Source organism: Nesoenas mayeri (genome assembly GCF_963082525.1).
Source record: "Nesoenas mayeri genome assembly, chromosome: 9".
NCBI classification, from domain to species: Eukaryota; Metazoa; Chordata; class Aves; order Columbiformes; family Columbidae; genus Nesoenas; species Nesoenas mayeri.
The window spans coordinates 13,470,326-13,486,527 of NC_137557.1; the positions used below are offsets into that span (position 1 = coordinate 13,470,326).

The 16,202-nt window shown below is 52.2% G+C and overlaps 1 protein-coding gene across 1 annotated transcript; it reads right to left on the reverse strand.

The window, feature by feature from the left end:
- Positions 1-97: 97 nt before the first annotated feature.
- APOD (apolipoprotein D) lies at positions 98-3,900 on the reverse strand (the record flags this gene model as incomplete). Its single annotated transcript, XM_080349919.1, has 4 exons — positions 98-333; positions 1,482-1,570; positions 3,348-3,469; positions 3,778-3,900. 4 exons carry the CDS (start codon positions 3,898-3,900, stop codon positions 98-100), a joined length of 570 nt encoding a protein of 189 aa, XP_080206045.1.
- Positions 3,901-16,202: the final 12,302 nt, after the last annotated feature.

The window sequence follows — 16,202 nt, forward strand, 5'->3', positions numbered from 1 at the left end:
ATTACATTTCTCTGTTACATAGAGACATTCTAATGGATAATAAAGAAAGCAACAAAGTTCATTGCTGGTCTGGTGCTGTGTCACTGCGTGCCGGGAGTTACATCTCGGGAGGGCAGTTAAGTTGATCCGTGGGCATCATTTTCTCGGTGTCGATCTTGTGGGACTGGAGAATGCCCTTCAGCTGCTCCACGGTTTCTGGGTGCATGTCAGGAGCTCTTGATAGAATCCAGGCATAGTCGATGTGAAAAAGCCAGAGGATGTTGGTGCAGGAGTAAACCAGTGAGTAGTTTTCATAGTCGGTGGAGACGACCCAGTAAGGGGCAGAAGGCATGACTAGGAGAGAGAAGAGCACTGTGAATGTGATGTGAGACCAACTGCAGCACTCCAGCCATGGCTGCTGGTGCTGTTCCCACTTTTGTTGCTCCTGAACCACATAACTGTGATCAGTACAGGGAGCTATAATTTATAAAAGCCTATCAGGACTCCTTCTGCCCAAAGGAACTCGGTAAAGCCACAAAGCACCGATTAGGAAGGACTTGCTGGAAAATGAACACTATGGCCTGAACACCTTGGCCACTCCAGCTTCAAACTGTCAGGCAGAAAGCAGAGGTGAGTCCAGCGGGCAGGTGTAAGTGCCCTGGGATTTATTTCTGATGCACGCAGGAGTGCCAGGTGCTGTTGTCTGGGTTGGGGTTGCACACTCTGCAGGTGATGCCTCAGCAGCGCAGAATTCAGTCTGGCTGTGCCCATGAACAGTAGTTGTATCTCCTTTGCAAGTACCCCTGCTCTACCCATTTCTACAAACAACCTGTCTATGTGAGAGCTATGAAGTAGCCAAGGAGAAGGTGCAAGGGAGCAGAATAAAAAGAGAGCCAAGGGGAGATTTCTGCTCACTTCCCTAGTGTTGCTGCGGACAGAGGAAAGTGCGGCACAACGTGAATAAAATGCACTGCACCTCAGCAGTCTCCTATTGTGTGTTACGTTGGCAAGGGAACAAAAAGCAAACAAAAACCTGTTATTAATGGTTATTAAACAGCACTTGTAAGCAGAGGTAGGGTGGGCTAGTAGCTGTATCGCTGTGTTCAGAAAAGCCTATTCCTGGCCCTTGCAGCATCTGTGGGTCTGCCTCCGCCTCCCAGCCCCATCTGTGAATGACCTGGAGGGACCGCAATGCTGCAGATCTGTCTTGCTTTGAGGTCAGCGGGTGAAGAGTGCTCCACCACGGCAGGGCCTCTAGCTGTAGATGATGTATAAATATCACCAAACCCCTGCTTGTTAGTCACAATGTCTGTCCTGACCCTTGGCCATCTCCCTGTTGTGCTGCGCTGAAGCCGACAGGGGAGCTTTGCCCCTTGCTGTGCTGCCCGTGCACCCCTGGTGACCCGGCAGCGGTGCCAGCTTCATGCAGGCACTGCTCTCCCGCTCTGCCTGGGCCACGTCGCAGTGCAGGGAGGGCTGCCAGCCCCCAGACACACACTTACACCAGTTAAAGCGGACGCCCAGCTTGGCCGGCTCCTTTACATCCATGTGCATGATTTCTCCTTCGACTTCGTTTATTTTGCCACTGGAACTGAGGAGGGAATGGCAAGGTGAGAAATAAAATCAAGTGAGTTTGAAATAACTTTTTTTTTTATCCCACTAAATAATCCTTCCTGATCCATCCACCTGCCAACAAGTGGCTGCAGCACATACCAGGTAACCATGGCATTCCTGTGGGAATAGCTCGCCCCTGAGCACAGTTTCAGCAGCGCCCAGGGCACACCAGGTCCTGGGCCAGGTGCAGCGGGGCAAATGCTGTCCCCAGTTAAACCACCCCAGCACCCCAGGGTGCCCCTGCCAGTGGAGTGCTCTTCAGTGCCATGGAGACAGTGATAGAGAAGAGAGCAAGGAAGACCCTTCTGTGTGGGATGGGACGATCCCAGCACTGATGTCAGATGTGCCAGGATGCAGCTCAACTCCTGCTAGTTGTAGAAGGTATCTGTTCATGTTTGTTCAATCACCTGTGTTTTTTTGGGTCCCAGCACATTCCTCTGCACACAAATGACCTGTCCCTGCTTGGCTGGTTCAGAGCACTGCCCTAAGACTTGGCAAGCAAGCCCTAAGACTTGGGCTGCCCATCTTACAGTTGCATTTTTCCCTGGATGCCTCAAGACCTGGATGCTGCCCATGGGGCAGAAAAGTTTCATGCTTCCCTGTGAAGCAGCAACACGCAAGCAGGCAGAAGCTAATGCTGCCAGCAGCAGAGGTTGAGGGGCTGATGCTGGAGCCATGCACCAGTGCACATGTGACCCCAAATTTTCCTGACATTTCAGGGTCCTGAGCTGCTGCAGTGGTGACACCAGCAGTCAGATGTAGTTTCCTGCAGATCAGTGCAGGCGCAAATAAATGGGCAGCTGTTTGCCAGGTGCTGCTCTGGCAGTGGAGCTGCAGAGCCAGTGCTGTGCGGTCAGCAAGCGGCATGGACACCGCTCTCTGCCAGACACAAGGGATGTGTTGCTGCGTTGTTGTTATTGTGAGCCAGAACAAAGTCCCCATGTCATGCCAGGGAGCACAGGGGACAGCGCTGCGTTCGCCGCTCACTCCCTCTCATTCATTCAGCCGCTCACAGCAGCTCCCCACAGCAGCTGGGGCTGGTGGTGGAAACAGATGAATTAATATCTGCATCAGTCATTACAAAAAGCCGGGAGGGGTCAGGATAATTGCAGACTATCAAGTATAATAAAGGGAATAACTGGGGCATTTGCTTTGCTCACTGATTGAGACTGGCAATGATTGCCGATCCCTTTACACAGCAGTTACTAGCAGTGCAAGGTAAATGCTCCAGAAAAAGGGTGTCGAATTCTTGCTTAAGTAAAAATGACCCATGTGCTTCACCTTTCCTGCCCGTTTTCGTCAAGTCCCTTTACTCCAAAGCAGAGAGAAGCCCAGGGCACAGGCACCCCGCAGCACACAGGGGCACAACGTGATGACTGCCATCCTGTAACCATCCTCGTAGCCCCCAAGACAGGACCCGGGGCATCTGGCTTCTCAGCCATCACTGGGGATCACAAACCAGTCAGGGGGAGACCCAGACTATTTCACACTGGAGTCGCCGTGTGCATTTGATCTATTTTCTCACAGTTCACCTTGGACAATGAGATGGAGACCAGTGAAGCACCAGCAGAAACCAGAGACCCCCATCTCTGCTGTAACCACAGCCAAGCCCGTTCTCCCAGCTGAGCTACTGCAACCACAGGGTGCCCCCCCCAGCACCCTCAGACCCAGAAACAGGCAATTTGGAGAAAAATCATCACCCAGAATGGTAGAAGAGGTGACAAGAGTACCATGGCTGTGGTGAGGACACTTACATCACTTCCTTGTTGATCACCTTGAACTTCCCGTTCTCCTTCAGTGAGTAATTTGCCTGGATGCAGCTTCCTTTCTCGAAACTTGAGGGCAGCTTCTCTATCTCATACCATTTCCCCAAATACTGATAAAAGAAAGTCCAGAGAGAAGCTTTCAGCGCAGGAGAGCTGAGGCACAGCAGCCAGCTCATTTGCTGGCACAGTTTCACCTGCTCAGTTCATTCGAGCATCCCCCTCCATGGCACAGGAGGCTGGAGTGGGGGTTGGTGGGACCACAGACCCCCCCCACAGACCCACTCTGGCAGCTCTGACACAAGGTCTCATGACTGAACCCACCAACCCCTCATCCTCATCCAGGCAGTTTGCTGTTGCTCCCATGCCCCCTTAGCTTAACTCACTACCTGCCATGAGATTTTTAGAAAGCTTTTCACACCTTGTTGATGTCGAAGTCTTCTTGGACTGGTGGATCTGGACATGGTCCCATGTGAAACATCTGGCCTTTCCCAAAGCCAAGGAGGCCAAGCAGGACCGAGAGCTGCACTGCCGTGGTCAGCATGGCTGCACCAGGCGGCGAGTGGAAAATGAACCTGGGGAGGAGCAAAACAGCTGAGCTGGGGCCTGCCTGGAGCAGAAATTTGGGTGAAATACGGCAAGAACAACAGGATGTCTGCAACAGGGCACCTCAGGGGCACACCAATGAGAAAAGGATCATGAGAAGAACATGAAGGCACTGTGCCAAGTAAGTCCCCAGCCCAAAACAGCCTCAAGCCCGGCCTGTGCTCTGGCTGTGCCCAGCAGCTCTGCAGGAAGCAAGGCAGTGCCTGGGGAGAGCACTTGCACCTGTCACCTGCACCTGATGCCTAGGAAGATGCAGCGGTGTCAAAGACCCGGGAACGCTCAGGAGCATCATCAATTGTGCAAAGCTGAGACAAAAGAAAATGCAGAGACGTTCGCTATAAAATGTTGCAGCAGAAGGAACATGCTCCAGAGCTGGGGCAAAGCTGGGTCCCTGGGACATGGAAGTGAGCGTGTACACCACAGCAGGAGCCTGCATCATCAGTGAGACACCTCCACGTCTACCAGGGCTGCCTGGTCCTGCAAGGTGGTGGGATGGACAGCGCAACTGCCTTTGGGGGGAAACAACGTATGTCTTTATGTGCTGGGATGTACACAGCACTGCAGGGTGGGGAAGCTGGTCAAGACTCAAATCAGCACCAAATAAAATATTAATTGACCTCCCAAAGGTGTGCTTCAAAAAGGGAGAGGACACATTTTCCTGTGCCAGGTCCTAACAGCCCTGCGCCCCGGGCATGATCCAGCATCCTTCTGCTGTTTGCCCACCAGCAGCAGAGCAAAGCTGGGAGCTGTGCTGCTCCCCCTGAGCAGCCCCTGGGGTCAGGATGCTGCCCACATGCTTTGTGCTCTGCTCACGGCAGGCTGGCACTTACAGTGCCCACAGCATGGAACTGCTCTGCTTCCTCGGCCAGAAACTCCTCTGTAAGAGCAGCAGTAGCATTTTCCCCAAGTTTAAAAGAAAAGCCCAGCCTGCCTCCAGCCGCAGGGCATGGGCCCCACTGCAGACACAAGCACAGGTCCCATTTTGAATCTCTTAATTCAGAGACGTACCTTGGCTGATGAGGTGGAGTGATGCTCTGTGGAGGACCAGGGCTGCCAGGAACAGGTTGGTGGTGAGCTCTCCGCCTTGTTTTATAAGCGTGCTGGGATCATCATTATTCAGCACTAGCACAAGCCACTCCCTGGTCCTCGATATGGTTTGTTTTTTCGGCAGGCTGGTCAGCTGCCTTAGATCTGCAGCTGGTACAAAGCTGGAGATGGGCTGCAACTTGGCTGCTCACCCAGGCGGACAAAGGCATCCCACGTGTCTGGGTGTCACTCCCCAGCTGCAGAGCTCTCTTCAGTCCAGCCATCCACAAGAGCCTTGGACCTGGGTGCAAACAGCAGGGCAAGGGCAGAAGTGCTGCAGCCTTTGAGAGGGGCTGAGGACAGCAGCAGCTCCCGTCCTGCTCTGTCTGGCCCAGCAGCAGCCATCACTGTGCTCCCAGGAGGGACATGCAACCTACTCTGCCAGGGGCCACTCAAGCCCTGGAGATCCCTCAGGCCACCACAACATCCTCGTCCCCATCACAGTCACTTGCAGGAGTACATGGGGAAGATGAAGTAGTGGGAGGCATCACAGGCTGGTCTGGGTAGCTGCAAGACCTCTCAGCAATTTTTCCTTTTGACTTTTAAGTCTCACTACAAGGAAAGATGCTTGTGCAATTAGTTCTGTGCTGACCTGGCAGTTTTTCCAACAGGTGCCCAGCAAATGACTTTGACAGCAGAGCAGCCATCTGTGAAGGCAGCGAGTCCCAAGAGTTATGCAAGGAAAGTTGGGTAACAGACAGGATGTTCTGTGTTTAATTACATTTTCTTTTAATCTAATCTCTGTTGAGACTTTCTCTCTAGGTGTGTTTTCACATGCTGTACTGCCTGCTTTACACATGTACACACATGCTGTAAAGCCCCTGGCTGCCCAAATGCCACTCCAAGAGCCCCAAATAGCTCTGTCCTGTCCCTTACCAGGGCTGTGCTGCCAAGGTGTGCCCTGTAACACGGACACAGCCAAGGTGTTCCAAGGACCTCGATGGCCATTGCAGCTGAGCACAGCTCATCCCATGCAGACCTTGCAGTGCTGTTGGGATTGAAGAGCTCGAGGGGAGCACCCACTCCATGGCCCTGCCAGCAGTGCTTGGTGTGGGGCAGGGGAGCAGGTGGGGGCCCTACCTGCCTGCACCCCTCTCCCTCAGCGCTTCGACAGCCACTGTGTGCATAATCCTGACGGAGTTGCTCTGGCTGCCCATATCAAAGTCAGAGGTGTCCTGCAGACCCTCTGCAAGCCCCACATTCACCTGGACCTCTTGTGATACAAGCAGGTTGGAAATCAGAAAAGCCCTGACCCGAGTGGCACAAGCACTGCCACACCATGGTGCACTGTGAAGGAAGAATTCCCACACACAGCAGACCCACGAGCTCAGCTTTTATCCTGAGCGTGGCTGCATGCATCCTGCACAGCAACCAGGGAGGAAAGCACTGCAAAACAGCAGCCAAGGCCACAGCAGAGCATTTGCCCTGTGTGCATGAGGACAAAGGTGTGTCAGTGTGTGCATCCACATCTGTGCATGGAGCACTCTGCTGCCGGAGGGAGTGAGGACTCCCTGGCAGTGGTAGCATCTGTTTGCCCTTAGATAGAGCATTTCTCCCTTATCTGGCAGCAGGAGCTTGTACTCTGAGCTCCAGACACTGCTCAGCGCCCAAGGGTTGCCCTGTAGTGCTGGCCCTAACAGCGCTGTGCCCAAGTGGCCAGGCACTGCAGTTCTGGTTCCTTGTACCCTGCGGCCAAGGTCACACTTGAGCAGCAAGACATTCACCCAAGTGTGCTCCGCGAAACCTGCTGCAGGAATGTGCATTCACCTGGGACACGGCCACGGGGCAACAAGGAGCCAGGAGCCACCAAGAGCTAACAATTCCTGAGCCCCACTGAGAGTGGAGATGACATGTGGAGTGGGCTTTGCCGTAGCCATCTGCTCCTTTGCAGCCAACACCAATAGCAGTGGAAGCAAACCTATGGCTTAATAGGAGACACAGGGGTGTCACCTGCAGCCAAAGGCAGCACCTTCAGAAGGCCTCTCCAACAAGAGGCACTCCATGGGTGCCAAGGCACCACATGCCTGGAAGCACAGATGATGAGAGCTGACAGCCAAGCTCACTGCTGGGACCTGTCTCCACGCGAGCACTGCCTGTGCCTTCCCCAGGGGCACATTTCTGGGCTCTGCCTGACCATGGCAGGAGGCATACAGGTATCTGCTGCTCCCATGTTTGAACGGAGCAGGATTGGGCTCCTGCAGCTGAGCCCCTGCTCAGGCCACCAGGCCAGGACATGTTCAGCAGCCACCCCATCCCCAGCACTGCCAGAACTCTCATGTCATCCCACCTCCAACACCCACTAGCACCGCTTGCCCACACAGACCAGGACCCTGCTCCATGTCCTGCCTGTTAGCCCGGAGCAGGACCCCGCTGATGAGCCCATCCACCTTCAGTGCACAACAGAGCAAGGGTTCAGAGAAAAGCATAACCTTATAATTGCACCTAATTGCAGGGTGGGGAGAAGTCATCTCCACTTGGTAAGCAGTTCGAACCCTGGAGCAGAGGTGGGGAGGCACATGAAAGGGCAGGAAGCTGGAGCAGGGGTGGGAGGGCAGGAAGGAGGGGAGCTGGGGGCGAAACCAGGGCAAAGCACCAGACACGCTCTGGATGCTTCACGCAAGAATTAAGCCACCCCCACATTTCTGGGTGGTGAGGCAGCTGCAGGGCAGGCACACAGGGTGCATGCACAGCATGTGGAAGGTGTAAGGCTGCAGGTTCGGAGGACAAGGCAGCACGGCGTGCGAGGCGGGTGTGGGCACAGATAGGGTGTACAAGCAGCGTGCACTCATGGGGAGGCAGATGTGGGTGCAGTGGGGGTGAGGTGACACAAGCTGCACAGCACGTCAGGGGTGTGCAGGGGAGGCAGCCCTGTGTGTGGGTCACATGCAGGTTGTGCATGGGGTGAGGTGGTGCTGGGCATGCACTGTGCGCAGTGTGAGACAGCACCGTGTTTAGGGCACATACGGATGGGCTGGGATTTTCTCATGTCACCCAACTGCCTGTTTCAGAGACAAGGCTTGGCTGGCCCTAGGGAGAGGAGGCAACAGCACTGAGTGCTGATAGCATAGAATCACCCTTGTTAGAGTAAGCTGGAGCTGCAGATTAAATCCAGACTGTCTTATCATGCTACGTTCCACAGCTGGGAATTCAGGAGCTGGAGAGAAGCCCCAGCAGCTTTGGATCTGTCATGGGATGGGAGAGCAGCTGGAGCGACACCATCACCTTAACCCTGTGATGAGATCTAGTCCAAGCCTCAACATTACTTAGGACAGCCTAGAAACTGCTCAGGCTCTCACCAATGGGAAAATCCTCCAGCAGAGACACGGCAGGGACCAGGAGCTCTGAGAACTCCCTTTGCTTGTGGGACATCACCAACTCCAGCCCTGGGAAGCCACTAGCCCAGGGCTCCCAGCCTGTCCCTGTAAGGAAGCCTTCATCTCCAGGTGGTGGCTGAGCAGCCCAAACACAGGGGGCTGGAGAGCTGCCTCAGTCATGGCCATTTTGCATAATTTTGCATGAACAGATCCTGCCTTCAGACCTGCTGCTTTTGGAGTCCCAGTGCTGGGGCCTCCCTGTGGGACCTGCAGTGTCAAGGTGTCATATCCTGGGACCCAGGTTATCCTGAGAGTCCTGAGAGTCCCACCATGGAGGTGCCGTTGTTTGCATGGCCAGCTCTTCCTGCCTCAGGAGGTGCCTTCTCTCCTTTCTCTGTCTCGTCTCCTGCAAGTTAATTTTTGTTGATTTTCTCCTCTAAAGGAAACAGGGCTTTGGGCTGGCCAGACAGGTTGCCACATGAATATAGAAACAAAAATGAACTTGCAGAAGACAAGAAAGGGAAGGCAGGTGGGAATTTTCCCCTGTTTCTAGGAGTGTCAGAAAGTGCTTTGAAATCTGTTCATGCAAAATGGTGTAAAATTTCAAATTACAGTTATGACACCGAAGGAAGTAAACAGACTCTGGAATCATGAACTGGCCTCTGGGATGTGGGAACTCAATCCAAGGCAAGTGCACAAAAGGTGTTGTGATTCACATATATGCAATTAGTGAGTAGCTCTCCACCCTGGAAATTATCCAATTATCTATTCAAAACACAAGAGACCAAAAAGATAGATTTAAGAAGCTGGAAAACTAAAGAAGATATTATTATTTAAGGGACAAAGCTTGTTGTGCAGAACCAGCAGTGGTTCTGGCTGGGCTCCCAGGAAGGCTCTCTGACCTGCTTGGCACTGCTGCTGAGGTCCAGGTCCCTGGAAGAGGAGCCAGAGGGATCCCTTCTGAGGGAAAGAGAAGAAAACAAAAAGAGTAAAGAAAAACAAGGCCAAAGAGGTACCAAAGAGACAGCAGGTAAGCCTCTACAGACAGAATTGCATTGCAGAGCCAGAGCTGGACCTGCAGTAAAGCTCTGGCCCAAAGGCATTTAAGCCCTCCAGATGTGTCCACCATGAATACCAGAGTCCAAGCACTGCACTTAATCCCAGCTTTTCAATATGTCCCAAAAATGCCCTGCACCAGGGTCAGCCTTACATTGCTAAATAAGGTAATTTTTTTTTTCTTTTTATTTTCCTGCAGGGCCATCACAGCACACACAAGGTACCGGGCCTGGCCACAATCAGCCAGATGTGTTCTGATGGAGAAGGGCAGGAAGCGCACAGCAAAGTGGGCAGAGCAGGACTTCTCCCGTGGGTGCCTGGTCCGATACCAGGCTCCTGTGGGCCCCTGGCTGTGAGTGCCTGCTCAGATTGAAGTGCCAGGGGCACTGGGGGCCCTGGCTGCTGCAGCTCGGCCTCAGGGCACTGCTGCCCCCTCGCACGGGTGCCTCTGCACCCCACCAAGCCCCAGTGGGCACCCTGGTGCCTACTGCCATCCGCTGCACCCCCTTTCTCAGAGGGTAGCTCCCACATTCTCCCATGGACTCATGAGGCTTTTTTCTGGGCTTCTTAAGTGGCTCCCAGCATAATGAAACATATTTTAAATGCTTTAAAAAAGGTCACTAAACATACTTAGAAAGCACATTCTGCAAAGGGACTTTATGTTCTCCTGAAGGGGGCACAGTGATCTGCTTGCTGCATTGCCAGATCTGTCCAAGAGATGCCCAAGTAAAGCTATTTAAAGCCCACAGCCCTATTTTCTGCAGCTAAACTGTATTTCAGCACATTATCTCAGGAATGCGTTAATGGAGTTACACAATTATATTTTCTATGACCTATATACAACCCACATCTTCCTTGCAACATAGATTCATTATGTGTGGGTGACCACAGCTCTGCTCACAGAAAGAGAGAACAGACTCTAGTGCATTAAGAAATGCAATTAAGAAATGTCCTGCCAGCCAAGCAGGGAGCCCTTCAGCAGGGGTACAGGGTCTCCTGCTGCAGGAGCAATTTGGAGCTGGCTCCAAGTAACCAGCTCGTATCAGCTACCAGCCACTCAGGAATCATGCACAGAGTTTGCGGGTGGCCTCAGACCCTCAGATATCCCCTGTTCCTTCTCCATGAGGCTGTTTTATACATTTCCTATATATGCCAGGAAGATCTGGAGCTTAGGGTGGCACTTTGGCCCTAATGGACTTCTCCAATGGCCAGCACAGTGTTTCCAGCCCCCATCTCTGAGTCCCCCAATCTCACACCACAGGTCAGTGGAGAATTTTAAGAATCCATTTTCTGAAAGAGCAAGTCACGTCCCTCCACTCTGTCTGCAGAGTGCAAAGACACTGGCATATGTGTTTTGCTTTGCCTATGAATAGCTGCACTGAGGCTACCGAGCCCAAGCACACATGCCTTGCGTTGGAACACAAGCCTAAGTCTTTGCTGGACTGGAGTTTACATTACACGGAAAATAAATAATGCAGATTCCGTGGTCAATGCTCTGATTTGTTTCAATAAATAGTTACAGTCTGAAATGACACAGAGATATCATTCATAGCAAATTCATTCAAACAAGTTAGGAGATTTTAGGAATGATTAGTTTAGATAGTATTAAACACGCTTTTATCTGTGCTGCACCCCAGAGATGCTAGCCAGGCACGTATTTCAGTGTGAAGAGACTTGGGCTGAGGCAATGCATGCTTAATCCAATTAACTTGATTTTTTTTGAAAACAAATGTCATACCCTACATTCGCAGCCATCATTATTCTTGCAAAATGGTTGTTACCTGTGGAATAGAGCAAAAGCTTCCACAGCAGGACAGATAAACGGGAGTGTAGGAACTTCCTTGGAATGCAATGGAACAACCTGGGACTGGCTTTGAGCCGGCAAGTGCCTGTGTGCAGACACAGCTGGAAGCTCCTGGCCCCTGCCCGTAGGCAGGACAGCGGCCTGGCCCAGGAGCTGAGCCCAGTGCTGAGCCTGGCCCTGGTGAGCTGGGCCTTCCTGCACCTGGTACTGCTGCAGGTGGGCAGAGGCCACTGGGTACGGGTGTCCCCAAAGCTTGAGGGAACCAGGCAGCTCATGAGCAGCTCAGTCAATAAAGAAGTGCCAGTGGTGAGAAAAGAGGATCCAGATGTGCTTTAGGGGTCACAGAGCCTCAGGGACTCACTTGTTGCTAAAGATGAGCAGCAAAAGAGTGAGGGGGGTGGGAGGGGAGGGAATGAGGTGTGGAATTAGTGTGGGGGCTGAGGGTCTGTGAGGAAGATGGGGAGAAGAGACGCTTCCTGTATGTGCATGTGGTGTGGCAGCAGCTCCCAGTAAAAGCATCAGCATCATCCCCATATCATTGCCGGCCTGTCACGGTCCACTCAGTGATGGACTCATGATGGTTCGTTTACCTTGATCTCGGAGCGCAAAATTAAGGCAACCAAAATGCCAAGGGGTTAGAATTCAATCAAACAGTGTTACTTTATTATTTTGCCCATAAAGCAGCACGCAATAGTGAGAGAGAGAGAGTAAGAAAAAGAAAAAGGGAAAAGAAAAAGGGAAAAGAAACAGGGAAAAGAAATAGGAAAAAAAAAAGTGGGAACAAGGATTGCTTTACCACCCAATGAGTCCAAAGGCGTCCCTCTGGCCTCTGGTCCCATAGAGTCCTGCCGGTCCTCCGTCGTGGTTCGGGATCCCCTGGTGGGAAGATCTTAACAATGTCCATTCGAGAGTCTTATGCTTCTTCACCCCACCTCACTCCCATTGTTTGAGGCCAGTCTCCACCTTGATTTCGCAACCCAGGCTTATACTGCGCAGGCTCGAAAGATCCATGCTTCTTTTGCCAGCGCTTACGTGGCCAGCATTCAAGGGTCTCTCTCTGGTCCATTGGGTGACCTCAGGACCACTGGTGAGCTTCTGGGCATGCTCCTTTTCGTTGGCCATTGTTTGGGGGAGCAGGTGGGGAACAGGTGTGACTGAGGCTGCAGGTGAGAACACATCTTCTGGATGGCAGCTATTGTCCCTGGGTCGAAGAGACCCTCATAACAATCCCTTTTAGGAGGCAGGGGCTGGTTTGGTTGAAGCAGCAGGTGAAGTCCATACAGCAGCCATTGTAAGCAGCAGTCCCCCTGAATCGGAGAAACCAGTGCAACACCATGCTTCGCCTCGGACCTCTCTCCAAGTTGTTGTCCGTGTGTTCTTTCTGTCAGGGCCTCAGTTCTCTCAATTCCTGATGGTGATGGTCAGGCAAATACTGCTCCATCTTCAGACCGACTCTTACACGGCCTCAAGAGCACTCAGTGCTGGAGTCACTGGCTGGGACAGACAGATCACTGCAGCCACTGGCTGACTCCATCCTGCACCTCATCTGAGCCACCTTGTGCCACAGACCCAAGCCATCACACTATCTTGTCCTCTTCGAAATGGCTGTTGCCACCTCGAAGCCTTTCCCAACTGCTCAGGCAGATTTTCTGATGGCACTTTCCCAATATCAAGGTGCACCTCAGCTGTATTTGGAGCATTGGACTCCTTCTCTTCTTCTCTGGAGGACTGCTGGGGTACCTGCACAAGCACAAGTGTTTGTGCACTGCTTTCTGTAAGAAAAGGAGCCATGTAGCCATACTACAGACACCCACTGGATGTCTCCAGTGGGACACAGGGACTGCCATGTCCCTCCCTGCAGTAGGTGATGGAGCCATGGGGGCTCATCAGGGTGCATTCCCGTTAGTCGTGCTTCCTGGAGAGCAGCTGCATATCATTAGTGGTGAAAATGGAAGGTACTTTGCTCCACTCCAAGTGCTTCAACACCCCTGAGCAGGCAGAAACCAGGAAGGAGACACAAGGACATGCGGTGCTGGCAGCTGCTGACTGATTATCACAGTAACCCTGGTTAAAGTGCCACCAGGAAAACAAATTCTCCTACAGCACTTGACCCCACAAGGTGACAGGTACCACCAGCTCCCTTGGTATCATGATCGCTCGGGCAGGAAGGCCCTGGAGTTATGCACTAAAAGATGATGTAGAGCTTTCCCCCAGGCTGCAGTGCAAGGTCTCTGGGCAAGGTGCCTGTGAGGTGATGGTTAACCTCAGTGCCTGTTTAAAAGCAACACAACAGGGTTAATGTATGCCCTTAACCCTGGCACCTTCCTTCACAAGGCTATAAAAGTTCAGAGGAATTTATAAGCCCCTTGTAGCAGCTTTCATGCAGAAGACTGCAGACGCCACATTTTTATCCTGCCATTAAAAGTAACACAGCCTATGGAAAGGGGGATAAAACCTATTCTGGCATCACTTAAAATAACAAAATGAGTCAAACAGCACAGTGTTCTATTGCAAGGTATATTTTTTGGTTTTCCACTTGCCAGCATGGGCAGGTGGTGGCAAATATGGCTGGGATGGTCAGGGAGGTTGGTGCAGGCAGGGTGGCTTGTTCAGGACACTTAGTGAGCCAGTGGCAGGGCCAGGACAAGAACTGCAGGATCTCAGTCCTACACAGAAGTCTTCCCATTGCACCAGTAGGACAGACCAGCTCTTACCTAGTTACTCCACTGAGTGCTCTCTACAATCAAAGCAGAAATTCTTTCTTTTTATCTGTTTCTACTTTTATTGATGTCTTGACAAAACTCTGGTTCTGTGCTAGAGCTGATGGGGGCTGGGAAACTTCACTGCTCTTCACAACATCATCTGCCAGGTCCTGTATGAGAAAGAACTTTCATACAAGGGATTCAAACACCTGATGTGACATGCTTGGAGGTGGACAATCTTGTGCCATGCTGGCTGGGGACAGGCAGGCACAGGGGAAAGCAAGAGTGAGGAATGGGCAGGCAGATCAGCTGTCACAATGTGCCCTTCAGAGCAAACCCATAAAACTCAGGGTGTCTGGGCCAATTTCATGATGCAAAGGCTATGAAGCTGCAAAGCTGGCAATGGCATAGCAGTACCATCGAGTCTTAGAAATCCTCACTCTGAAAAGTACAGGTGTTTGCCCAAAGAGCCAGAAAACTTCAGACTCTCCATGTCAATTCCTCAGGTCTGGAAGCTGCCAGGTGGCAAGGGCTCCTTCATTAAGGATGATCTGATAATGATGTGCTTTATCAGAAAAAAAAACCACCAGAAAAATGCATCCATAACCATACCTGTGGGACCAAAATACAAACAGTTTCTCTGTTAGGGACAGAGGAAAGGGATACTGCAAATCAGCAGGTAACAGGGTGAGCAGAGACACACTCTGCTACTGCTCTGTTGGCAAAACATGCTGTGAGGCAAACCACCCTCAGGGAACCAAATTAAAGCACCCTGAGGGCGGTGAATTGCTGCGTGTCCACCGTAGCACGTGCACAATAACCACAGCTGAGTGCTGTGCCCAGAGCTCCCTTTGCAGCAGCGAGGAGCTGCTGCCGCTCGGTGTGCCAGGGGAGAGGACGATCCAGCTGTATCATCAGTAGCATCCGTGCAGTCCTTCCAGCACTGCTGAGAATGAATTAATTGTATCTGGCTCCAGATTGGGCCCCAGAGGCAGAGCTGGCTCCATTATAAATTCTCATGCTACTCACAGTATCTCTTCTATCTCCAGGGCTCAGGCTGCTGGCTCAGAAACCTGCTGGTATTAGTTTTGGTTTGTTTCTAAGGCATTTCTCAGCATTGTGATTGTAAAAGAACCTGAAACCTCATGTTTGAAAACCCCATCCAGAAGGACAGGTGCTGCTGTTCCTTTTTACACAGCACCATCACATTCAGGCAGTGTCTCCAAGCTAGAAAAAACAACCCCATCCTGGGTTTCCTAGGTCTGAAAGTTTCTAAGATGCAAAGCAAGGCTGCTGTTCCAGGGTGCGCTGGGTGGCACTGTTGCAGAGCTGGGTGCCAGGAGCAGAGCTCCCTGCAGAAGCCACAAGCCTGGAAGGCTCCCGCACCCATACGCTGCTGCAGGGCACTGGGCCAGCACCCCTGTGCAGGGCAGGACCTCAGCGACCTGTCTGACGCGCTGTGGCTGTTGAGAGGTCTTTAGCACAGCTTCCCAGTCTTCATGTGACATGTTTAAAACTTCCCCCCGCCCCCGACCTGATAATAGTGATTGATGTTTTCCTTTGATTTCTTCTTAAAGAAGGCAAGATCCAGGGAGGTATTAAGTATCCACGCAGAGACCTTTGGCAGCAGGGAAAGCACTGTGGGGGCAGTAGACGCAAAGCCCTGACCGAGGGCAGAGGAGAGCTGACATGGGCACTCTCCTGTCCTGCTTTAGGGCCGTTGCTGTGTGTGAGAAGGCTGCCACCGCCGGTCTCCTTCACCCAGTAAATTTCTGGCAGTGCACAGTTCCTCGGCTGCAGGTTCAAAGCCAGACATGCAAGAAGTGCTTCTCAAATCCTAAACTTTCCCCTACTGACTCCATCTCAGGTGTCAAAGCAACAGGTTACATAGCAGACGGTGCCAACATGCCCTGAGTCAGTCATATGCATCATCTGACCAGACAGAGGAGTATCCATGAGCTGGTCCCACCAGGCAGAGCAGAGCAGCTGCTTTCTAACACTCTGCCATCCCTTGCACTTTTTTCCCTTTGGCAGTGCTCAGTAACCAGCCAGCACCTACATAGCCAGCCCTTGGGAGAAAAGTGGCACACATCCTGATGGTCAACATTATCTAAGAGAAATCGCATCCCACTGCCTACAGACATTCCTACAAATGCTGGGTCTTACCTGCCAGCCCAGCAGTTTCAAGCATGGTTTCCAGTACCACCAATGAGCTCCCATTCGGTACAGCACACCTCCTGGCCAGCTCAGCAACTGTTTGAGCTCTTCAGCCACATCA